This window comes from Dromiciops gliroides, chromosome X, assembly GCF_019393635.1.
Source record: "Dromiciops gliroides isolate mDroGli1 chromosome X, mDroGli1.pri, whole genome shotgun sequence".
NCBI classification, from domain to species: domain Eukaryota; kingdom Metazoa; phylum Chordata; class Mammalia; order Microbiotheria; family Microbiotheriidae; genus Dromiciops; species Dromiciops gliroides.
Window position 1 is genome coordinate 51,089,035 of NC_057867.1, and position 26,275 is coordinate 51,115,309.

At 40.1% G+C, this 26,275-nt stretch overlaps 1 protein-coding gene across 3 annotated transcripts in view; it reads right to left on the reverse strand.

Annotated features, from left to right (window-relative positions):
* Nucleotides 1-26,275, reverse strand: part of MAP7D3 (MAP7 domain containing 3) — an 86,139-nt gene that overhangs the window by 50,153 nt on the left and 9,711 nt on the right. For all 3 annotated transcript variants that reach the window (XM_043974474.1, XM_043974473.1, XM_043974472.1), the window contains exons 2-6: nucleotides 15,925-16,023; nucleotides 15,754-15,834; nucleotides 10,648-10,811; nucleotides 4,106-4,220; nucleotides 3,376-3,471 (exon numbers count right to left, since the gene is read on the reverse strand). In XM_043974474.1, the coding sequence (XP_043830409.1) occupies nucleotides 3,376-3,471; nucleotides 4,106-4,220; nucleotides 10,648-10,811; nucleotides 15,754-15,834; nucleotides 15,925-16,023 (555 nt within the window). The remainder of the gene's footprint in view (nucleotides 1-3,375; nucleotides 3,472-4,105; nucleotides 4,221-10,647; nucleotides 10,812-15,753; nucleotides 15,835-15,924; nucleotides 16,024-26,275) is intronic.

The following is a 26,275-nucleotide window of genomic DNA, read 5'->3' on the forward strand; positions in this document are numbered from 1 at the left end:
TGGTCTTATAAAGCATTTTTTAAGTAATAGGTTTTAGAAGAGGCCGTACTGGTGTTGAGGGTGGGAAGTTAACACAGAGTGCCAATGCTGAAAGGAATCTCCGAAGCCATCTAGAGCAACCTGTCCCCTTGACACCAGGAATTCCCTCTCTTTTTTTGTTTTGTTTGTTTTTGTGGGGCAATGAGGGTTAAGTGACTTGCCCAGGGTCACACAGCTAATAAGTGTCAAGTGTCTGAGGCCAGATTTGAACTCAGGTCCTCCTGAATCCAGAGTCGGTGCTTTTATCCACTGTGCCACCTAGCTGCCCCCAGGAATTCCCTCTCTAATGCTCCCAACAAGTGTTTGTGTGGCCTTTGCTTTAAGAGTTCCAGCGACAGGGAACCACCTCCTCCTGAGACACCCCATTTCACTTTTGGATAGATCTAATCACTCCAAAGTTTTTCCTTCCATATCTGCCTCCTATAACATCTACCCTCTGGGCCCAGCTGGAATGAATCTAATTCCTCTTCTTTTTAAATACTTAAAGAAAGACAGGGGCAGCTAGGTGGCGCAGTGGATAGAGCACTGGCCCTGGAGTCAGGAGTACCTGAGTTCAAATCCGGCCTCGGACACTTAACACTTACTAGCTGTGTGACCCTAGGCAAGTCACTTAACCCCAATTGCCTCACTAAAAAAAAAAAAAAAAAAGAGAGAGAGAGAAAAACTTAAAGACAGCAATCCCATGCCCCTATGCCCTCTATTTTCAAGAAGAAAACCCCTCATCCTTCAAGGGATCCTTGTATGACACATTCTTCAGTCCTCTCACCATCCTAGTTACCTTCTACTAGTCAGTCTTTCCTAAAATGTGGTGGCCCAATCTGAATGCAGCATCCTGACCACAGCAAAACACAGCCAAAAGGCTGCCTTCCCTCCTTTCAGACACTAGGCCTTTTCTATAGCCTACAACAGCAACAGATTTTTTTTGGCTACCATGTCACACTATTAGCTCAGGCTGAGCCTGTGGTCTACTGAAAACCCCAAATATTTTTCACAGGGAACTGTCATCTGGCCAAGCATCCCCTAAGCCTGGATTGGTGGGGCTCATTTTTTTAAATCAAGGATAGAACTTCACACTTATTCCTATCTTGAATCATAGCTTACTGACTTTGACTCTTCATGCCAAGACTGTCATCTTTCTGGCTCTTGTCATCGAACATGTTAGCCACCCCTTTAAGTTTCATGTCATGCAAATATGACAAGTGTGCCTCGAGGTCTTCACCTTAGTCATAGACAAAACTGTCAAATGACTACAGGAGATTTGGGGGCAGGAGAAGTACTATTCTACTAAAGACCTCCCTCCAAGCTGACATTTTCCCATTAATGACTACTTTGTGGAAGTCTGGTCAATCAACCAGTTTCAAATGCCACAAACTGAACCATCACCTAGCCAGTCTCTCCACTTTATTCCCTAAGCATTGTCTAACATATTTAATCAAACCCTTTGCTGAAATCTTCAAAGTATACCAAGTCTATAGCATTCACCTGATCTACCAAATCTAATCAGCCTGCCCATTTTGGTGGTGGTAGAAAGAGGTGGCATGCTAATGGCCACCTTCCAAAATGGGCCGACACTGAGCCAGGTCAAAAAACCACGGAGGCAAAACGGAGTCAAGACAAACAGAAATGCAAATCTCTTCCTGCTGCTGTCTTCTGACACAGTTTCTGTTACTTACTGAATATAACTTACAATGTTTCTTAATGATAGACTTGGCCCATTCTTCAAAATACGATGGGTCACTTTGTTTTGCTTTTGTGAAGAATATTTCATGGCTACTGGTACAAAGGGTGGGTGGGTGGTTTTTCATAGAAGTATCCTCCCCTGGCCCTGTCATTTTAACTACTTTATTCCCAATCTCCCCTGACCCTGCTATTCAGGCCTTTCCAGGGACCTACCTATCCTATGTCACCTTTCTAACAATGTTCCTTCTTTGGATAGCTACCAATCAACCTCAACTAAGGTGCCTGATGGTATTTTAAAGTATTCTTACTATCAAGGGCATCTACATATTAATAGGAATCTCTTGACACCAGAAAAGCCAATCTCAAGGAAATGATCTCTAATGGTAGCATTTCAGGCACCACAGAAGTGACAAAGATAGTGAGGGAAGATATTTTGGACAGAGAGGCCTCTCTGACATTTCTCAAATCACAACATTCCAATTGTCTATTCTGGCCCAAGATGAGTTTTTTAATACAAGAAAAAAAATCACATGCATTTAGATTATACCAATTTCAAATCTGTGATCCTCTTGATGGAGTGGGCTGTTCATGGTTCCTGTTTCTCTGGAAAAGGAGCTTGCTAAATACATCAGCTGGACAAACACAACACTCAATGAAGGGATAACCGTCAACTTTAAGAACAAGCTGTCTTCCAACATTTCAGAGGGCCTAGTTTATCATGTCTATGTTAATAATTGCATTAATATTTGAAAGCAACCCCACAAAGAACCTCTATCAAGGCAAAATCAGCAACCAATTGAAGTTTTTATAGGTACTCTGAATTATATAGCTGTATTTCCTAGGAAGTATTTTGTATTGTGGATCAATTTGGACTGGCCTCCCTAAACTACCTAATTCAGTGGACTAGCTGGTCCCCTATGCCAGCTGACATTAAATACTGATGCCCAAGTGCCACTGATTTAACTATAACACCAAGCGCTCATCTCATCATTACCTAAAATCTTAGGTGATTGACTCTCATCACCTACTGAATAAAGCGTAGGCTTCTTAGCCAAATGATCAAGGTCCTCTACAACTTGAAGCATTCCTCCCTTTCCATTCCCTAAACTGTCCTGCCTTTTCCCCATTTCTCTGCCTTTGGTTATACCATTCCCATGCATGAAATCTATTCCCCTTGCCCCATTTTCACCTTACTCCAATGTCAATGCTGCTGCCGCTACAAGCTCCTCCTCTTTGAGGCCTCCTCTGACCCCTTCCTTTCAAATGGAGTTTTCTTTGTTCCTTTCCTATGCACATGCCTTATGTCATTCTTTACTAAAGTAACTTGTATGTCATGTCCTTCCAACTAAACGAAATATAACTTTCATAAGGACAGGGACCTCAGTACCTAACACAGAGTTCACTGAGCATGGGAGGCACTTAATAGAGGTTTCTTAAGTGGAATAAAATGAGTCTGAACAAGTGAGCTTTTTCTGTACAAAATCTCTATATGGCTATGTATGTCTGGGGCCAGGAATCCTGACCCCTCCAAATCTGTCGCACATTTCCTTACCACGGAGGCTTGCTGCATCCCAACTAACGAAAAGGAAGCTTACAGCAGCATATGTTAATGGAAAGCACATAGTAAGAGCAAACAAGAATTTTGAAAACAAATACCACTGGATCCACCTTCTTCTGCAGTCTGCGGCTCTGTGGAAGAAGGGAGTTTGTCAACTAAATCTACAGGATTGGGTGGGGTAGCACTCGACAGACCTAAACAGAAAAACAGTTACAATACAGATGGAAAAATGCAGACAGTGGTTTTAACTAAAAACCAGTAACACTAAGAAAATCACATATATTCTTAGAAACAGCCATGAATGATCACAAATGTTTACAGTTAAATGGACATTTATAAGTGACTAATGAAAAGAACATTAAAAAATAAAGTTTCAGGAAATCCTTGGACCACCGCTTGTCCAGCTCACCAATTTTCAGTAATTTTGAAAGTTTTTCTACTTATTACCGTTTCCTCTGTTCAATTTCTTAACTTATATCTTAATTAATAAGTTTTAAAACTTAAATTTTTTAAAAGGTCCCCTTTCTTTTATGAAAAAAAAAGCTGATAAAATTATCTTACTTAATAAGCAGTCTCACATAACACATGGAGAATTAAATACCAATCTACTATATTTTTAGTCTTGGTGAATTAAAGCTACCAAAATGGGAACTCTTCATTTTAGTGTATCAATACTATGTGATAAGTCTCATATTACTAACCAATATTAAGATGTAAACACTAAAAAAAAATCATATACAAATAAACATTCTATCAAAATGAGTAACATTAAAGTTCTTTGATTGCTTTTCTTTTTCACTAGAGGGAATCAGTACTACTAATAATTACCAGATTTGCTGTCTGAATCTGGTGTTACAGAGCCTCCCCATGACCATCTCTTCTGTCGCTGTTCCAGGCGGTTGCTACGTTCCAAAGTACGGTTAACCATTGCCTCATAATGTTCCTATTTAACATTTAAAAATAAATAAGTATCCATTACATTAGAATATTGACTCTATTCAAATCCGGCCTCAGGCACTTAACACTTACTAGCTGTGTGACCCTGGGCAAGTCACTTAACCCCAATTGCCTCACTAAAAAAAAAAAAAAAATAATATTGACTCTATGTATAGTTTATACAACTTCCCTCCGCCCATGCACCCCCACACTTCAAGCAAAAATGTACAAAGAAAGAGGGGCAGCTACGTGGTGCAGTGGATAAAGCACCGGCCCTGGATCCAGGAGGACCTGAGTTCAAATCCAGCCTCAGACCCATGATACTTACTAGCTGTGTGACCCTGGGCAAGTCACTTAACCAATTGCCCCACAAAAAAAATGTACAAAGAATTATGGGAACAGAAATGATTTACCTATGCCTCACCTTACAAATAATCAGAAAATCTCAAAACTGGATGCTTTCTCAGAGGCCATCTAGTCCAAATTATACCTCCAGGGCCAGTGCTCCAAGAAGCCCTTCTATAACATACCTGAGAAGTCTGTGCACTGAAGATAATGTCTAAGAAGATCTCTAATGTCTCAAGCTCTTTGTGTAGAATGCTGTTAAGTTCTAAATCTAACCACATCACTGGCTTTTAAAGTTACACTTAATTACCTATGCTAAAGAGATATTTAATACTGGGCTGACAAAATGCTAACATAAAGCTAAGAAAACAGGCTGAATAACATAAAAATAGATGAGTAAAATAAGATATCGAAGCAAATAAAATTGGAATAATAATACCTAGACTTTAGTAGGAACAATATTACCTGAACAGCTGGCAATCAGAGATTCAATTAACTAATACTGTGTATGTAAAATGAAAGCAAAAGAATATGGATCTGTAAAAAGTCAATAATCACTTCCAATTAATCTTTTTATTTAACAATGCCCAACATGCATGCCTCCTAAGTCCCTATACTACAGGAAATACAGAGCAAACAGTTTTTAATAGTATCTACTAAAAGAGTAAATTGAAAAGATTTTTTGAAGAAAAAAGTATTGGAGGAAAAAAACCTACAGAAAACTATAATGAGACCCCAAACCATGAGTAGAGGTTCAGATTTTAAATACTAGCTTCTTGTTTTGTTTCTTCTTACTTGTTAAGAACTCAGGGCTAACCTACAACCATAATGCAAATGTATACCTTGCTTTAAGCAAATCTGTTATCTGAAACTATGAATTTACATAAAACGTTCAGGACTTCCAAGCCACTGCCTCCCTGACAGTCTAAGTCCATCCCTTTGTCCCCAGGAACCCTCATACCAATCCAATTTTTCAAGGCCCAATTTAACTCCCAGTAGACAATCTAGGGCTGAACTGAACCCTTAGCACACAGGACCTACTATTAAGTATCATACATATTAGTTTAAATATTTAATTTAGCACTTAATTAGATACTGTCTTGTATTGTTTTCAAGTACAAAACAGTAAGGTACAGTGGAGAGAACATTCAACTCAAAGTCAGCAGGAAACAAGGTTCAAAGACTTTTTCTCTAATACTGTGGGACCCAGGCAAGTCACTTAAACTGAGCCTTCCTTATAAAATGAGGCCTCTCATGAGGGCCTGATGAGATAACGTATGTAAAGCACTTTACAAATCTTTATGCTCTATATAAATGTCTAGTATTGTTACCGTCGTCATCATCATCCCCCCCAATTATATTTTAAAGGCAGACCCCGCAAGCATAACAGGAGGACTGGCAGTTTTATAAAATCATTAGCAGCAGGATTCCTTAAACAACAAACTCCCTTTCAGCATTAAAAATGCCACTCAGTTTATGCATTTTTTTATGAACACACAAATTTCATGAAGGCTGGCAAATTTCAGGCTTTAACTGTTTTTCTTTTTAAATCAAGCTTCAATGATGATAATCAATTTTAAAGCCTCACTCTAAATTATAAGTGACATCAGTAATAATAATAGCTAGCATTTATATGGTGCTTTAAGGTTTGCAAAGCGCTTTACAAGTGTTATCTTATTTGATCCCCACAATAATCCTAGAAGACAGGTGCTATTATGATCCCCATTTTACAGATTAGGAAACTGAGGCAGATAGAGGTTAAAGTGACTTGCCCAGAGTCACACAGCTAGTAGAGTCTGAGGCTAGATTTGAACTCAGGTCTTATTGACTCCAAGTCCAGTTCTCTATCCACTGGGCCACCCAGCCACTTGTTGGGCTAAAAACTATAGTCACATGGACTGGTATGCCATACAGAAATGTTTTTAATGCTGTTTCGAGAAGTGAATAAGATGGGCTTCTGGTCTTGAAGATTTCTTAAATTATACTATGCCATGTTGTGGAATACTCACCTAAACAAAGCCAACCTTAGGGACAGAAGGTCTCTAAATCTGCCTTGACAGACAGTAACAATATCACAGTAACACCATCCCTGCAAAGTCCCTAGATAAAATGACTATTTCTCTGGGGGGCTAAGATAAAGCTACTGAAAACAAGAGAGTGGTCTATGCCTTCTGAAGAGACAGAAAATCCAGAGGACCAAACATTTCAGAAGCAAAAAAAAGAGAATATGTCAAAAAATAGTAGCAATCGGGGGCAGCTAGGTGGCGCAGTGGATGGAGTACTGGCCCTGGAGTCAGGAGTACCTGAGTTCAAATCCGGCCTCAGACAGTTAACACTTACTAGCTGTGTGACCCCGGGCAAGTCACTTAACCCCAATTGCCTCACTAAAAAAAAAAAAAAAAAAAAAAGTAGCAATCAATGGTTTAAAACACACACACACACACACACACACACACACACACACACACACACACACACTTAATGAAAGGCAGAAGTCACTTTTCATTCTATTAGATACAAACACTGTCTATGAGAAAGATGCACAAAGATTTCTATATTATGTTACAAAAATGTTCTTAATAATAGCTCACCACTTAACACTTACTAGCTATGTGACCCTAGGCAAGTCACTTAACCCCAATTGTCTCACACACACAAAAAAAGGCTCACAATTCCCCAATCCTTGATCATTAAAAAGCACTATCTTCAGCATGGTGCTAGAAGAAAAGAGGCAGCCTGAGGATGGGAGACTCAGCCAAGTTCAGTGCCTGGAGCACATTCCCAAGCAGAGGGAGCCATGCCAGGACTCCAAAGCAACCTCCAATTCTACGGCTAGGACTTGCCACCATGCCATGCTGCCCTCGAACAGAGCAGCTTCAGCTGGCTGCTTGGGTGCCACTGCTGCTCCTATACACCCTGTTTTCTCACAAATGAGTGATTCTTCCAAGAAAAGCTGTAATCAAATGATACTGATTCTCAAATCCAGTTACTCACCTGACACTGGTCATAAGAAACATTCCAAGCCAAAGTCTGATATGTATGTATGACAGAAAACATGGACATCTAACAATCTGGAGAAAGACACCCAAGCTATATAACCTAAAACAAACTGCAACTTCTGGAACTTCAAAATGAGAAATCAAATAGCAGTGTAGTTTTTGGTGTCAGTATCAGGTCTTTAAGCTCCACACTCCAGTCCATGCTCTTGGTGATGCTAATATAGAAATAGCCACAAAAACACAGTAGCCATAGCCCTATTGTACAAGACAAAAAATTACGTAAGGAAGAGAGCCTCTGACAAAGTATCTTATTTAAGCATGTTATATTTTATTGAAATATCTGGTCTTAGCAAAGTGAAAAATGGTCCAGAAAAAAAGGCTCAAGATCAATAAGGGCAAAATATAAAGCACTTGGGGCAGCTAGGCAGCACAGTGGATAGAGCACTGGCCTTGGATTCAGGAGGACCCGAGTTTAAATCTGGCCTCAGACACTTGGCACTTACTAGCTGTGTGACCCTGGGCAAGTCACTTAACCCCAACTGCCTCACAAAAAAAACCCCTAAATAAATAAAGCACTTGATTGTTCCTGTGGCTAAAAACCAAGTTCTATATGTGAAATAGGATGGTTACAGATGATATCATGCAACCTGGACTGGGATGGGATTTGTTGTGGGGCACAAGCTGAACTCAAATATCAGGAATAATAATAGGATATACTGTGGAAACAAGTCCACGGAGAGCCTACAAGATAATTTTCCCATAGCTTCTGTCTGGGATAAGCCCTTATTTCTTAACCATAACCTCTTGAGCACTCAAAATTAACACGGCAAAGTGCTCTGCTTAGAGAAAGGCCATTGGAATTACACTGAGCCTATAGCCTCTTACTTCACATACACAATTCTAATGAGATTGTTTATCTGGCTTCTAAGACCACAGTGGATTAGAAACAGCAATTAAGAAGTGGGCCAGGCACAGTGACAACATGGAGAAGCAAGAGGAAAGACAGAAAATCAACAAAAAGCCAGTAAAGTAACTCGAAGAGCCTAGAAGGCAGTGGCAACTTAGTTTGGGAGTAAAGAATCCTATAATGCTAAAACAGCTCCTAAAGTCATCACTAAATTACAAAACAGTATTATAATTAATGATCATAATGATGACCTTGAGGCAAGATTGCACTAAATTATGTCTAATATACTCTGTTCAAGAAGAAGACATTTAAAAACTATTTCCGTGAAATTTTTTTCAAGTGTTCGTGTTTAAGAGGTATCCCTGAAAACTTGGCTATCTAGAATGATTTATTCCCCAAAGATTCCAGATCTTGTAGGCTTTACTTTTAGCAGTAAGAGAGACTTTCGGGGGGGCAGCTAGGTGGCGCAGTGGATAGAGCACCGGCCCTGGAGTCAGGAGTACCTGAGTTCAAATCCGGCCTCAGACACTTAACACTTACTAGCTGTGTGACCCTGGGCAAGTCACTTAACCCCAATTGCCTCACTAAAAAAAAAAAAAAAGAGAGAGAGACACTTTTGGGATAGTACCATTTTTCTAGTCATCCAGATTCACAATCCAGGAGTCATCCCCAACTCTTCACTCTCACTCACACCGCTGGATCCAAACAGTTGCTAAATCTTGTCAACTCAGCCTCTTCATCATCTCTTACACCTATCTCCTCCTCTCTACTCACCACAACCAGCCCTAGTCTGGGCAACTTCAACAGCACTCCCCCCCCCCTCGAGTTCTCCCTGTATTCTGTCTCTCCCCTCTTAAATTCTTCTTCCATGCAGGTGCCAAATTTCTATTCCTAATATGGAGGCTTGACCATGTCACTTCCCTGTGAATCTAGAAAAATATGAGCTTGTCGGGTTGGCATTTAAAGCCTTTCATAGTCTGGCTCTAGCCTCCAGACTTACTGCACCTCACTCCCTCATCCTACATACTTTACCTAAACTGGTTGTTGGCCCCAACCTAAGACAGTTGATCTTCCACATCCACACCTTTGTAAAGGCCGTCCCTGTGTCCTGAATGTTAGCCTTCCTCACTTCCATGTCTTGGAATCCCCTAACTCCCGTCAAGAATTCCTTTCTGATTCTGCCAGTGCTCCTCTAACTGTGTATTTTGTGTGTGTGCGGCTTTACTTATCTGTGAACATGTATCCCTCAAGAAGAACGAAAACTCTCTGACAGCAGGGACTATTTAACTTTTCGATTTATATTACCAATGCCTGGTATAGGCACTTAATAAATATTTGATGAGAGACCAGCAATCTAGAGCTTTAACTCCAGTAAAAATATAGGATCTGCTGAGGCTGGGTAACACTCACTGCTTGATGCAGAAGCGGGAAAGATTAAAGGGAAAGGGGCCAGGAGATCAAGGCTTGTCTAGAGGACAGTGAAGAGAAAATCTCAAATGAGTCTTGTCACTGTTCAAGTGAAACACTAGAAAAATTCTAGGGAGCTTACACTTGGCCAAGCGAGAAAAATCAAGGTAAGAGAGAAAAGCAAGGCACCTGGGACAAAATTATGCAAGCAATCACAGTTTAGGGCCCTGAGCTGGCCCTGCCTGGCCTAGCCTAGCCCAGCTCCACAGCCTGGTGTCCTAACCCAGGTGTCCTAAACCATCATGTAGCAGACCAACTGCAGGCTTGTGCCTTTAGCTGGACAGGAGTTTACTCTCCAAGCTAAGAAGCATGAAGGTTTTGGGCCTCAATATCCCAACAGATATAACATGGAAGCCAAGGGGGAAAAAGAAGGGACAGAAACTATATTTTCCATATGAAGGGCTGCTAAGAGAAAAGATGAGAGGAAGGGCATGAGGCTATTAGAAAAATATCTCAGATGTAGGACACAACAGTGGCCCTGGATTCGTTGTACTATAGTGAGGGAAAAGGAAAGGAAGAAACCTTTCTAGAGCACCTAAGATGTGTTGGGCACTATGCTAAGCCCTTTGACAGTTATTACCTCATTTGATCTTCATAACAACCCTACAAGGGTATTATTACCCCATTTTACAGATGAGGAACCTGAGGCAGATAGAGGTGAAGTGACTTGCCCAGGGTCACCCGGTTCACAAGCATTAAGCAAACACAGAACACACCTTTTCTTCGTCTAACTTTTGCCGCCTTTTCTCTTCCACCGCTGCTCGTCGCTGTTGTTCTTTCTGTTTCTGTTCTTTTATCTTTCTCTGTCGTTCTTCCATCTGCTTTTCATATTGGAGTTTTGCCTTTTTCTCTTTCTCAAGTAGCTGTGTTTCTTTAAAAGCTACAATGTTCAAAGTGCATTGTTGACAAAGAAAAATAGAAAAAAAAGCAGGTTGTCTTTAATACATAGAGAAGGACGAAGCAAGTGCCATTCTCCCCGCCCCCTTTACCTAAAACAATACAACCTGCATATGAAGTCAAACTAGGTGTCCCTTGTGCTGGGTAACTGAGGACTCCTAAGTACACACAGGCACCCACCACAGAATTCAGTGCATTATGGGTTCTCTACCAACTGTATCTAGAGATCTCAAACATGAGAATTCCATTTTCTTTTTTGGAAACCTGGCAACTTAGTCTGAGTCCAAATTTCAACATAGGTATTTATGTCAAATATTAAGTTATCTACCTACCACAAAGTCCTATTCCAATGCTAAGTGTGGCTTTTAGGTAACTCTGGGTCCCTGACAACTATGACAATAAAGTGCAATCTTTGGCAGATTCTGGTAGGAAAGCTTCAAGTACAGGCCCAGACTGCCTGAAACCTGAAGACCAGTCTAAGGTATTATCTGCAGGCTGGTGGTGCTGAGCTGCTTGACTATGACAACCCATGAAACAGTGACAAATAAAAATGGCCATCAGTACAGTGTATATTGCTTCAACTTCTGCAGCGAAGGGGCAAAGTAGCAGAAAAGGGAACAAAGGGTGCTAAGAATGCCACAGGACAGAATAAAACATCAACTGGAAATCATGGAAAACAGGCAAGGTACCTCCTGTGGGAGGTAGGGGAAGGCAAATGTCCCAAATGAGAAGATAAGAGGACAGAATCTATAAACTATCGGTCAGTGAGCTTGATTATGATTACTGGGAAAATTCTAGAATGAATCAGTACCTTTTGGTGGTTGGCCAATATCTAGACAGGAGAGTGGTTATTACAGAGAGCCAACACAGTTTTATCAAGAACGGGTCATGGTAGACTGACTTATTATTAGAGTTGATAAGGAAAATGCTATGGATATAGTTTCCTTAGATTTTAGCCTAGTTTTTGATAAAGTATCTCAAACTACTCTTGTAAAGAAGATGGAAAGATTGGATGGATTAGAGAACAATGTCATCAGATGTAGTCAGACCTGACTGAATGTCTGGACTCCAAGAGTAGCGAATGAGAGAAGTCTCCAAAGGAGGTCCCTGAGGATTGTTTTTTGGCCAGATGCAATTTAACATTTTTATCAATGACTTGGTTGAAGGCATGGAAAGTAGGTCCATCAAGTTTGCAGATACCCCAAAATTGGGAGGGGAAGCTAACTCAGTGTGTGGGAGAGTGGGGATTCGAGAGGATCTTGACTGACTAGAGCATTGGGCTGAATGTAAGATGGAGTTGAATAACAATACATGTACTCTTGCTCTTGGGTGTAAAAAACTTAACCTCACAAGCATGAAATGAGAGAGGCAGGGCTTTACAACAGTTGTTCTGAAAAGAGCTGGGGTTTTAGCAGACTATCAGCTCATTAGGAGTCAGTAGAGTGATGTGGCAGCCACCCAAACTACTACAAATCAATCCGCTGCATTAAGAGGGGCATGGCTTCCAGGAACATAAAGAGGTGGTAGTCCCACTGTACTCTTTCCTCATCCGACCTCCTCTGGAGCAGGGTTGAATTCTAGGCACCAGAGTTTAAGAAGGTCAATGATAATAAAAACATTTTAAAGGGACACTGATAAACTGGAGAATATGGGGAAGGAGGGATGTTTCAATCAGGACAGTGAAGGGACTTGAATCCATGTCATGTGAAAATTAGCTGAAAGAACTAGTCCTGTTTAGCCTGGAGGAAAAAAAGAAAGACTCAAGGGAGACTTGATAGGTATCTTCAAGGACTTGATATATTATCATAAGGAAGAGGCATCAGACTTTTTCTGTTTGGCCCCAGTGGACAAATCCAAGAACAATGGGCAGAGGCAACTCTAAGCTTGACATTAGAAAAAATTTCCCAACAACAAATAAGCACTATCTAAAAGTAGAATGGGATGCCTCAAGGGGCACCAGGTATGTTACAGTGGAGATTCCTTTACTTCATGGCTTGGAATAGATGGTCTCTGAAGTCCCTTCCAACTTTGAAATTCTATGGGTTTATAGTACAAGATTTAAAGCATATTAACATTCTCACTATAAATGAAAAGAAGGAAAACTATAAGGAAAGTAAAGCAAACTGGAAGGATAGCTCACAAGTTTATTTTAGAGGCAAATAAAGGCTCTGGCAGAGTGTGTTTCAGCGTGTGTCCAAAGACAACAATAAGCATCATTTCAGGGGACAATTGGGCATTTCATTTTGCACTGCTCATAATAAACAAAAGGAAAAAAATATAATTGTAACTTATGTTCCAACACCTGTTGCAAGGATGAGAGGGTAAAGAAATTCCAAGAACTCAATTAGCAATCCACCAAATTAAGTCAACATATACCTTAATACCTAGTGACTTAGATGCAAAGGTGGGCATAGGGGAGAAGGTTGAAAATACATCATAAGAGGGGCAGCTAGGTGGCACAGTGGATAAAGCACCGGCTCTGGATTCAGGAGGACCTGAGTTCAAATCCAGCCTCAGACACTTAACACTTACTAGCTGTGTGACCCTGGGCAAGTCACTTGACCGTCATTGCCCCACCAAAAAAAAAAAGAAAAAAAAAACATCATAAAATATAGTTCAGGAAGATTAAGAAAAGAAAGAGGCTAAAAACTTGTAGACTATATAGAAAACTGACCAGAATATATCACAAGACTTTCTTCAAGAAGAGTTAGAAGGAATTGGACTTGTCCTACTCTCATCACCACAGAAAATGAAATTAACTGGATTATAAGAGACAGGCAAAAACGTGTTACCAATGTGGGAATTATTTCAGAATCGGCTCTCTAAGACACCAATGACTCGACAATCAAAATCAAAAAATAAGTACATGTACATGTATTGAGGACAGACACTTGAAGACAGACAACAACCTGGGCCCTAAGTGGAATAGTAGAATGAGAGAAAGCTGGATTGCTTTTGGTAAACTCTTCCCAAGCTGATCCCTGAAACAAAAAGACACCTTTTTAACATTAATATTTTTCCTAGTGAAGTTATGTAACTGTGAATAATGGAATAGCATGATTTTCCCAGAATCAAAATGGCAGGTGACCCAAATGGCAATGGAAAGATGTGTTTGTGTCATGGTGGAGAGGAATAACCTAGAGTATATTACTAACAATGACTTGCACACAAGAAGTGTGATGCATGATCAGTAAAGCTGGGGGTGGGGGGGGGTTGATCATGTAATAAGAGCAAGAGATAATACAGGGGAAGCCTAAATGCTGTTTAAGAAGAAGGCCTGACCACATTTAGTGGACTCCCTATGGTGGATTTATGGAAGAAAATAGAGAACAGTCACACAGAATAAGGAGGTGTGGATGGGTAGTGATCTACACCACCGAAGGACACAATTACATATATCACAAATATAATGAAGTATTAGAGTATAACACTCATGCTAATTTCAACTGAAGTGAAAAGCCAGAGCAACATACGGTATTTTAAAAGGAGATTAACTTGCCTTTGCCCACCTCCCAAATTGGAAATGAAGGAATTAATGTTTACTTTCAATAGCAAGCCATCTTCTACAGACCTTACTTTTAAAAGTATATTCAATAATCTAGTTTCTACATTCATAGGATAATTCTGATAGCACATCGGACAAAAGCAGAACATTGTCCCATGTCCACATAGTTCCTCACTTAAGAGGACTCGGTAATAATATCTGTACAGTCTTAAAAAAAGACTTTTCCACTTTACTCCAGAGACCTTGTGCCATCAAAAACCAGGTTAATTTAGAATTCGTATGGATGAAGGCAAGTCCTAGATTTGCCAGGTGATTTGGAAGGCCACAGAACAAAGATATAGGAGATACTATATTCTTTCTGGTTATGGAAGGAGTCCTCATTTAGATCCTTATTTAACTATTTCAATGACTGTGACTTCATCTGGGGGGTTGGTTGGTTGCTTGTCCTTTGTTCTTAGAAAAGACCAAATTGACATCATTATGTTAGAGTCAAGTCACAGTGTGTCCGACAGTGCCTGATCAGACAAGCTCAGAATGCCCTACCATAGGCTGGGCACAAATAATCCATGTGAACATTTGGGTTGGAAGATCCTGGGGGGGGGGGGCACACTGCCACTGCCAAGGTAGCAGCTCACAACTTCCCCATTGAATCTTTTCTGGCTTTGGAGAAGGCTGACTACACGTGCACTTCACTGCCACAGGCTTTGGAACCCAGGGTTACTCACCTCCACGTCACACAGGCATCAGCATAGGATTTTAAATCTTTATTTCTAACTCAGGCTTTAAAAGAATAATCTGCATTGATTTGGTCCTTACACTGGGTAGTATTACTATATCAATTTTACAGACAAAGAAGCTGAGACTCAGAGAGATTAAGGGGCTTGCCCAAGGTCAGAGAGTAATTAAGTGTATGAGCGGGCACTGGAGGCCAGGTTTTCTGACTGATGCCAAGGCACTTTCCAGTATGTCATGCTAATTATTCAGAGGCGGTGCCTTATAACCAAAAACACTATCTAAATGCAAGATGATATTTATAAGCAAAGCAATCAAAGAGAGACATGTATTATCTGTATGAAGCATCTTGGCTACTGTGTTTCCTTCTTCAGAATTAGTTCTGCTAGCATTCCATCTCATTAATGTTAAGATTCAAGTAATTTTAACATCTTGGTCTTAAAGTAAAACTTTACTGTTCTCCCTTTCCCTTTCTTTCCCAAAACAGAAATTACCCTTTAAGAAAGTTAAATAATCTAACCTAATCAAACATTTCCCTCTGGGTTCTCTATAGCTAATCACACATCTGTGTATTATACAATGTGAACATCTTAGCAAAAAGCAAATAAGCCATCCTGGAAATATCTCACAGTGACATGATCACAGTCACTCATTTTGAATAAGACCACATGGGGAACCTCAAATATACCATATTGCTTTTCCCGCTCCTCTCTGCGCTCTCTTGCCAGTCTTTGCCTTTCATCAGATCTCAGAACGGAGCCGTCTATCACTATATAAAAATAAATGGATAGAGTTTACTGAGGATATTGGCATTTACGGGACAATTTGAGAGTTATGACAAACACTGCATGACTTATACCTGGCTTAGTTGATGACTTTATATTTGAAGGCTGGGGTAGAACAGTAGCACTGCCACTTTGGTTTCTTCTCTCTTCAGCAATTGCTTGGGCTGCGGCAACTGAAACAGACATGGAGAAGAAAATAGGGGTTGACATGTGAACTTTCACTTTATGGACATCTATCTCTTTGGTGACCTACTTGTTCCACATATCCAGGACCATTTATCTTCGGTTACAAGTTAGCTTTGCAGGATAGCCAGTGTTTAGTATGTAGGTGAGTGACTCTGGGGCTGATGTCTGCTTTAAAAGGCACATTCATTTACTATGTGGTTATAGAGCAAGAGAGAAAACACATCCAGAGGAAGAAACAAAATTCCTGGTGTGCACCACAATACTCTACAATCCCCAAATCTACAAGCATAGTTGCTGTCATTATCATGTCACTAGGAGACTGTCCAAGCTTGAAGGGAAAGTCTATGACAAAAAAAAGTTAGTCTTCAAAGCATCTTATACTACTGTAATGTTTTTGAATATAGTTTCTGACATTCAAAGTGTATTATGATGTTCCAGAAAACTGTTTTTTAGGCATCTCTGAGACCAGTGGGGATTCCTTGCAGCCGAATACCTCAACTCCAGATCTGTTTTCTCCTTCTCAATACTCCCCTTTGCTGCCTTTTCTGTAAATTTCCAAACCTCATAAGTGCTTTCCCTATTTCATTTTCTGGCTAACACCTAGTGTCTCCCTGACTATAAAGAGATGGAAAACCAATCAGATGGGCTGGACTCAATCAAGGATGCACAGAGGAGAACCATGTTGGAGAGAACACAATTTTGAAGGTGTTAAGGGATCAATTCTTAAGAAATCTGAAGGAAAGAAAGACACCAAAGGCATGGGAGAAAAGTCTTGAACAATATTGTTTATTACTAAAACAAGGTGAATGAGAGAGTATTAAGACCTACCAACCCTGCATTCCTAACTATATAAAACTTCTGTGAGCAAAACCTACACACAAACTGAAGGCATCACTGACAAAGAAGTGAAAAAGGAACAGGAGTTCTGGGTCAAATAACCAACAAGATGGAAGACTCTCCAATGCTCACATCTCAAATTTCTCTAAAATAGGAATTACGGGCAAGAGTTTTCAACTTCAGCTCTCTCCATAGTCTAGTCTTAGACTAAGAACCCCAAAGAGATAAGTCAATGATATGACAGCAGAAAAGGCTAATCCCTAAAACCTAATGTACTCAGTACCCCCTCTTCCAACAGCCACCCCACTCTGGCAGGCATGCACCAGGACTCAATTCCCACACCCCACACCCTACCTCAACCCTGTGCCACAGAAAACCAAAACACAGAGAAGCTTGCTCTGGTTGAGACTGCAGCATGGCAGTCCTCAGAGAACTGAGGAATAAAAGGAACTGGGGCAGGACTGTATGCAACACTACACTAGGTCTGAGGGGAGAGGGGAAAGGGCACAGGGCAGGCAGCTAGGTGGGTCCAGTTCTGTTCCCCCAGAAGTCAACTGGGGCAGAAACTAAGACCAGTAAAACATGAATTCCCCAGCATGGGAAGGAGCTGAGACAGTTTTGAGGTCCAGCCCTGGGTAACTGCTATCAAAAATAATGGAGTCAAAATTTGTAACTAAAAATCTTATGAAAACAAATTTAGAAAACTATCTTTACATGTAACTGGAAAATAAAATACTTTTATGATTAAAAAAATAAAGGCGTCAAAGTGATATAAAGTCATATAAAGGAAAAAGACTTAAATTACTAACAATTTCAGGAGGATACCTCAGTTCAAGATCTTGAACATAAGCAGATAAACCAACAGGGAAGATATCATCAGAAGGGAAGATAGCTTCCAGATCATCTAAATGCATCCAGACATTTCTGAATAAATATTGCAAGACAAAGAAAGAAAACAAGTCATCACCTGCTGAGGCAGAGGACCCTGTGGATTCCCAAGAGAACATGAAACCCCAGCAGTTTGTTCCTGAATAGTTTAAAAGGGAAATAAGAATCGTGAAAGAATTATTTATGGTGTGTGTGGCAAAAATAATTGGCAGAATAGAAAAACTTGAATTCACAGTGGTAAACCTTACCAAAGAAACAAAGAGATAAGTGCAAATAAATGGAAGTAAAGGTCAACAGAAGAAGGGAACCAAAAAACAACATTAAAAGAAGGGAAGAAGCAAGCTTCTTTGAAGAATATCCTATGGTAGACCAGATCATTAGTCCCACAAGCGACTGAAAGATGGAAAATGCAGAGAATAAGTATCTAATTATAAAATAGCATTTGATTCTATAGAGCAAAACAATGCCTTAAAAGCTCTACCCATCCATATGTCAAAATCATACAAAATTCCTTGAAAAAATGCTTTAGATGCCAGGCTGGGGGATTTGGGATTTTATCCTAGAGACAAGGATTCACCGAAGATTTCTGCGTAGGGAAAAGATGTGGTCAGATCTGTGTTTTAGAAATACTAATTTGGCAGCTCTGTGGAAGGGTGATTAGAGAGAGGGGGGGAGAGCCTGGAAGAAGGGAGACTAATTAGAAGGCTATGGCAACAGTCCAGGAGAGTAACGATGAAGGCCTGAACTAGGGGAGAAGGTTCATGACTGATGAGAAAAGGGACAGATGCAGGAACTCTTATGGAGGCAAAAAAGGACAAAACTTGCCAAGAGCCAAGGAGTGTACCATAAAAACCACAATAACTGAATTATAGTCAGGCATACCAGACTTTAATTAATTGTTTTTAATGTGTGAATCACTTACTCCCACCCTTGAGATCATCGATCCACTGAAGTTAATCCCTCATTTGTCAGGGTCTCCAAGCAAATGTATAAGAATGAAAGCAGACAAGTAAGTGTGCTCTCTCCAAATCCCCTACTTGTCTTGGTACCCTTGGGATTCAAACCTCAGGGTTGTTAGCAGAACCTAACACAGATTTCATTTGAGAGTTTCTTCGGAGAAGGTTAAACCCCAAAGTGAAGAAAGTTCAAACTACATAAAGCCTTATAGATTAAAATCAAATCCTGAAAACATGCCTGGAAGCAACTCAGTTGCAAGGCTAGGTTACAGAACCCAATTATACTATGTTCTGTGTAGTCGGTGCAGACACAGTCCTCTATTCTATATAAGCTGAGAGTTTCAGAAGGTCAAGGGTAAACCCAAGTAGAGCACTCACTGAAAAGCTTGGTCAACCCCCAAAAGATCCATTTTTGAAAGAGACATTAATCTCTGCAGAAAATGATTTTTTTTAAGGCACTCCCTATACCTGAGAGCCAAGACCCACTAAAGAAACCATATTTTTAAATACTAGCCTAAAAATAATGTTGCTTCTTAATCCACAGGAGGATAGGAATTATAGGAGTCTAGATAAAGGGGACTGAATAAAGAATGTAAATGAATAAAAGACAAGTTTGGGCAAAATACTTTTGTATAATGAAAATATGACATTGGGAAGGTATTTTAAAAATAAGATAGACTGTGGCTATGGAAATACTAAGTTTCGAGAAGCTTCATTAAACTAAAAGTCTCTCGCATGGGGTGGGGGGGAGCGAAGAAACTTTTTTGAGGAACTGTTTACCCTATAATATTCTATTCCAGGCTGAAGCAAAGTATCACAATGGAGCAAATCACCAACAATGAAGGGTTATTTGGACTCGGGATCACCATACACAAATTGTTTTTAGAAGCATTTAGTACATAAAAAAGATGACATCAGAAATCTGAGGTCTTTTTTGAATACTGGATGTTAGCTATTAATGATTTTCAGAGAGCAATCAAACACTGACACTTTGCCCCCTAAAAACTCCTCAAACTGTCCTACCTAAGACTTTCCTCTAACAGGGTAGAAAGGAAGGCAAGCAAGCTTGAAAGGAAGAACACTTCTCCATGACAACTAGTTCTAGCACACTAATAATCCCCCTAAAGCTGCACCCAAGAACAATCATTTCCAAGAGCTTCATCTCAAGCGATGCCAATGATAAATACTTATTCAGCAGTTCTAAACTGTCACCCACAGCTGCTCCTCTTCAAGTCAATGCAGATAAAATGTGCAGTTCCAGCCCTATGTTAGTTCTCTTCAGAATCTTGTCTACAAAAAGGCAAAACGAGAAACTAAAAAGGAGTATTTTTTTATTCAGTAGCAAAGGGAATAGTGACTAGTAAAGATTTAGGTTGGAGGTTTTACAAATAAAAATGGAGGAGTCACAACTTCAATAAGGTTCTGGTTGTCTTTACTATCCCAGCAAATCAGTTTGCTTGTTTCTACTTTTGTACTTACTACTATTTGGATAGCAAAATGAAAATAAATAGCCACCACAAATTAATTTATTCAGTTCCCATTGGGCACAGGGTGCTTGACTCCAGGAATGAGTCTATTCTTTCTTTCTTTTTGGGGGGGAGCATATGAAGGATTTGTTAAAATCCTTCTAAAATACATTTGTCATTTTCACCAGCTGACAAATTTTGAAGTCAATTACACCATGACTGTATTAAATGTGCTCTAATCAGGAAGAATAACTCAAACTACGTTCCTATAAAAGGAAATTCATTTGAAATGAAAGACTTTAGATTTACTGTGGCTTTTAAATCACGCTCGATATTTAAGATTTCTGGGGATATCTGCAAATCTATCTTACAAAATGGTTAAGCTGTTCCAAACAGCTTATTAATTTTCTGAAGTCCCTATTCAGACTGTGAGGTCTGCAATGAACTTACAGCAGCTAGGTGGCACAGTGGATAGAATACTGGCCCCGGAGTTAAGAAGACCTGAGTTCAATTTCAGATACTCCCTAGCTGTGTGATCCTGGGTCAAGTCACTCTGTCTGGGTTTCCTCAACTGAAAAATGGAAAAAAGAATAGCACCTCCCTCCCAGGATTGTTGTGAGGATCAAATGAGATAATAGTAAAGCACTTAGCAGGTGCCATATAAATGTTAGCTATTATTATCATCATCATCATATTATTATCATCATCATCATTATATAATTATCAGAACTGAAAGAGACCACTCCCCTCTTTTTACAGATGAGCTAAGGCCCCCAAAAGTTAAATAAAATTATTTAAGTCTACTGGAGACTATCCAAGAGAATTACTTAAGTGAAGGTTTTAATCAGGAAATTATTAGTTTATATATACCTAGCTAAAAATAACCCATAACCAGAATTCCCTTAGCTATTCTCTCCCCACATGTCCAGCCTTGTTTGCCCTCCACCTGTTTGTATTCAGATATGCAGACATGGCAAACCAGTGGTTTTAAATGAGTCAGTCAAACTTCAGTATCCCAAATAGGACTTTCCTCCTGAGAGAAAAATTCTGACTTTTTTCCCCAGACCGAGACCTTATTCTTTTTTTTTTTTTTTTTTGGTGAGGCAATTGGGGTTAAGTGACTTGCCCAGGGTCACACAGCTAGTAAGTGTTAAGTGTCTGCGGCCGGATTTGAACTCAGGTACTCCTGAATCCAGGGCCGGTGCTCTATCCACTGCGCCATCTAGCTGCCCCCCCCCAGACCTTATTCTAAGGACGAAGAGGAAGGGCTGCTTTTAAGGCCTACTGGACAGGAAGCAGTCAACAGGTTAAGGGCAAAGAGGCTGGGAAAGACAATCAATTGTCATTATCAGGAGAAGGAAGAGAGGCTGAAGGGGATTTTTCAATTACTCTGCTCATTCCTTCTTTGTCTACTTGACTAGTGCTTATTCCAAACAAGGCCAGGGTCCAGCCTCCTAAGCCAGGTCCTTAAGAGAAGAGGATTTCAGGATATTAAGTTCCATCTATGGGGGCAGCTAGGTGGCGCAGTGGATAAAGCACCGGCCCTGGATTCAGAAGGACCTGAGTTCAAATCGGGGCTCAGATACTTGACACTTACTAGCTGTGTGACCCTGGGCAAGTCACTTAACCCCAATTGCCTCACCAAAAAAAAAAAAAAGTTCCATCTACCTAAGTTTTACACAAAACTGTGACAGTTCTCTTCTGGTCACTTATTCATACAAATTTATGCAACCAAATTTCTTAGTATAATGATTTCTAACCCTGGTTTCAAAACACCCCCAGGCATTTCCAATTAGCTCAAGTGGGTCCTTAGGAATTCTTAAAACCATTTCTTTTGAAGAAATCCAATGTATCAACCACCATGTGAAAAACTGCTCCAACTCACTAATAAGAAGAAAAATGCAAATTAAATCACCTCTGAGGTTTCACTTTACACCTATCAGAAGGTCAAAGAAGACAAAAATGGAAAATTTTTCTAAGTCATTTTCCTTAAAGCAGAGATGTGACCATGTGATTTCCTACTCAACCAACTCCAGGGCTTCTTATTGCCTCGAAGATAAAACACCAGCTCCTCTGTTTAGCTTGTAGAGCCCTGCACAACTTGGCTGCAGCCTAGCTTTCCATCTACACTGGACTTCACACTCCCTCTGGAATCTGGACATCCAGCTAAACTGGGCTTCTCTCTGTGCCCTCCTTACACCACCAGTCTCTATGCATTAGCACTATCCTCCCCTTCTTATCCTGGCCTCATAGAGGCCCTCTCTTCAGGTGCCATCCTCTGCAGGACTCTCTTCCCCAAAATGCCAGTGCCCTTCCTCCCCAACTACTTTGTAACATAAAAACAGCACGTACGCATGTATACATACGTGTGTAGGTGTGTATGTATAAAACTAATACAAGTTGCAGTCAGCAATGATGCTGGGCAGTCTCGATAGTTATTTTGCCGTTTCTGATCTATCTTTGATTGTCCTGTTGATTTTCACCTCTGTGCCTCTCTGATCCCAGCAAACACCCATTGTAACATTATTTCATAGGTGTTAAAATGTCCAGGTGATTTTTTTAATTGAAGGAAAGATGACACTGCCTCCTGACAAGTGATTAATATATGTTGTCTGTGCATGTCAGAGATTACTCTCCCTTTCTATGTAAAACATCGTGGGGTTCAAGATGGAAGTTTTAACCTGACCTAAGAACAGGAATTTCGAAGTTAATAGACCAATAACCAATAATGTTGCCATAGAAAATACCATTTGCTGGGCAGATGGGAAACAGATCAAGCAGATTGGAGATGTCATTAGTCTATTAATCATCTTTGCATTATTAATACTAAATAAGAAATTTAAAATTAATACAAATTAATCTCAAGGGGAGAGAGATTGCTTAGTGAATGATGTAGGAGGAGAGTCTGGGAGTGGCCTGGAGAACAAGGAATGGAAGATGGATTCAAGTAGGGGGAAGAGGAAAATGGGAGGAGGGGGGAGAAGGGAGATCAGTAAATTAGGAGGAGAAGAGAGAAAATGTAGCTGGTACCTGAGAAAATATAGAGAGAAGCAGTGTTATCAGGAAGGAGCTCTGTGTTAAGTTGCAGAAGATGGAATGAGTGAGAAACAATGAGGTTTAAGATGAAAAGAAGTTTGTTGACTAACAAATAAGCATTCCAGAAGGCACGGTGGATACAAGAGGTATGAAGATGTACAGAGGTACATTATAGTGGTAGGGGTGAGGCAGACAGTCACAAGGGAGAATGAAATTGAAGATGGAAATTGCCAGCTGGGGATTCACAATTACTGGTATGGGGCAGTATAAGGGGACAGAAGTATGCTGACAATTTAAGAGTAAATCCAGAAAGAGGGTTAGAAAAAAAAAGTCCATTGAAGAAAGCATAAGATTTGACTACTGGAGGTTCTCCTTTGAATTTCAACCTCCTGAGAGGTGGTGGTGATAGGTCCCATGTGATGCCAGGACACCTGCCTCACAGCAGGCAGAGGTATTTGAGCCTGGTCAGAGGCCTAGGAGCTTTGTTTGTCTTGGAGAAGGACCTGAGAGTTCGGCAACAGATGCAACCATCTAGTCCCCAGACAGCATCAGAAATGATGAAAGAGACAGATTCAAAAAATTTTGAGAGGATTTGTACAAACTGATGCAGAGTGAAATGGGTAGAGTCAAGTGGTCAATTTATACAGTGACTCACAAGATATAATCATTAGGATGACTAATTACTATTCCAAAATACTACTGGGGAAATGTACTTCTTGGCACAGAGTTGCAGAAGGAGACAGATATTTTCAGTCAGCCAATATTTGTGTCTCTTTTGCCTGACTCTATTTACTGGGACATCTAGATAGCTCAGTAGATAAAGGGCTGGGCCTAGAGTCAGAAAGACTTGAGTTCAAATCTAATCTCAGACACTATCTGAGCGACCCTAGGCAAGTCACAATCTCTGTTTGCCTAGCAGGCAGCCAGGTGGCTCAGTGGATAGAATGATGGGCCTGGAGCCAGGAAGACCAGAGTTCAAATCCAACCTCAGACACACTCTAGTTGTGTGACCCTGGGCAAATAACTTAACCAAATGGTAAACCATTCCAGTATCTTTGCCAAAAAAACCCTATGGACAGTATGGTCCTTGCAGACATGAAGAGTTGGACGTGACTGAACAACTTATTACAAGGGACATTGTTTTCCCATGGAGAGGGGGAATGGGAAGGGTGAGTTGAGAAAATAATGTCAATAATTAAAAATACACAGAAGAGAGGGCATTCAGAAAAAGACAAACAGGGGATTGTTGCTACTACTATGTTAAATTTGAATTGAAAAAAAGTTGCATGTACTAGAAGAAAGAAAAATCGTATATACCAAAGATTCCATCTCACCTGTTATTCTTTTTTATTTCTGTCTACTGAAATATTCGTGTTAAGTTCATAAGAAAAAAGAAAAATATTTAAATTACTATACAATGAATGTCATAACATGTATTACTATTTTTCAAATGTACAGATGCTGTGATTAATAATCCAAATTCATTTAAAAGATTTCATTAGGTCACAGTAGCTTCTTTGTCATGTCTTTTCAGTCAGTGAATATTAAAAAGACAACTGTGGGGCAGCTAGGTGGCACAGTGGATAAAGCACTGGCCCTGGATTCAGGAGGACCTGAGTTCAAATTCGGCCTCAGACACTTGATACTTACTAGTTGTGTGACCTTGGGCAAGTCACTTAACCCTCATTGCCCTGCCCTCCCCGCAAAGAAAACTAATATCATGTGGGGATCCATGAAATATACCTGAATCTCAAAAAGGGTCCTGATACTGGAAAAGGTTGAGACATGAAATGGGGGAGCGGCTTAAGAGGAAGATTTTATATACATACATATATCTTTGTCTATATATGCACTAAGAGGGAGTCAGAACAGATCCATGTTTGTTTGTTTAGAAGAGTGTTTTGCTTCTGGGTGGGCAGAGAAAGCAGTTCACTATAAGGCTAGAGATCCCAGGGAGAACCTTTCATTACTAACCCCTTGGCCTCTGGCCAAGCAGATGAAGGTAGGCAGTGAGATCAATAAAATCATAGAATATTAGAGCTGAAAGTGATTTTAGAGGTCACCTAGTCAATCTCTCTAATTTTTTAGATGGGGAAACTGAGGTCCAGAAAGGTTAAATGACTCCTTTAAGGATTTTTAAATGTTTGAAAAAGTTTTAAAAATGAACATACCTACCATTCCGAGAAGTCATAACACTTGGTCTTTGGTCATTGAGGTCACTGGTCCAATTTATTGGTTATTGCCAGCCTAATAAATTGATCATGTTTAGAAAAAAAGTCATAACATTTCTGATAAACTAATATGAACACACACTGAGTCAAGAGGAGCATAAAACTATTCCAGTTTCCTTAGCCTACCCCCAGACCAACTTTTCATCTCTCACTCCTCTAAGACACCACCACCAAGCTCTAAAATGAGCAACTCTTTCTATCTGCTGTTGATTTATACCTACTGTGGCAGAAGGAGAGAGAGGGAATGAAATATTTTGATTTTAAAAGCTATTTCCAGGTAGCTGAATTAAGTGTGGAGACTGAATCAAACCTACTTCCCTTCAAGCTCCCTACTCCGGCCTACATTCAACTGATAAAGGGGTCAACAAAGGAGATTACTGTAATTGAAGAGGATATATCAAAGCAGAGTGTCTTCCACTCGACTCCTTTGGTGAGACTCAGCAGAGTTGCTTAGAAAAGGGTGCAGTAGGCACAAAATGTAAATAAAAAACTTTTCTCCTTCGAGACATACAGCCACCAAGGGCAGTACCTAGAAAAGGCAGTGTGATGTAGTGGAAAGAAGACTGGATTTAGTATCAGAGGTCCTGGGTTCTAGCCTGGCCTCTGCTACTTGTGAGTTGTGTGACCTTGTCATTTCTTCATCTGTAAAATGTGCTGTTGAACTCGATAATTTTCGAGGTCCCTTCCAGTTCTAAATCTATAATCCTGGGATGCTAAGAAAAGTTTGGAAAAATTAAAAACAAATCAACCACTCTCCTCTATTCAATATAGCCAAACCTTTGGCACAATAATGGAACTGTGTAAAAAAAAACTTAGTAAAGTTTT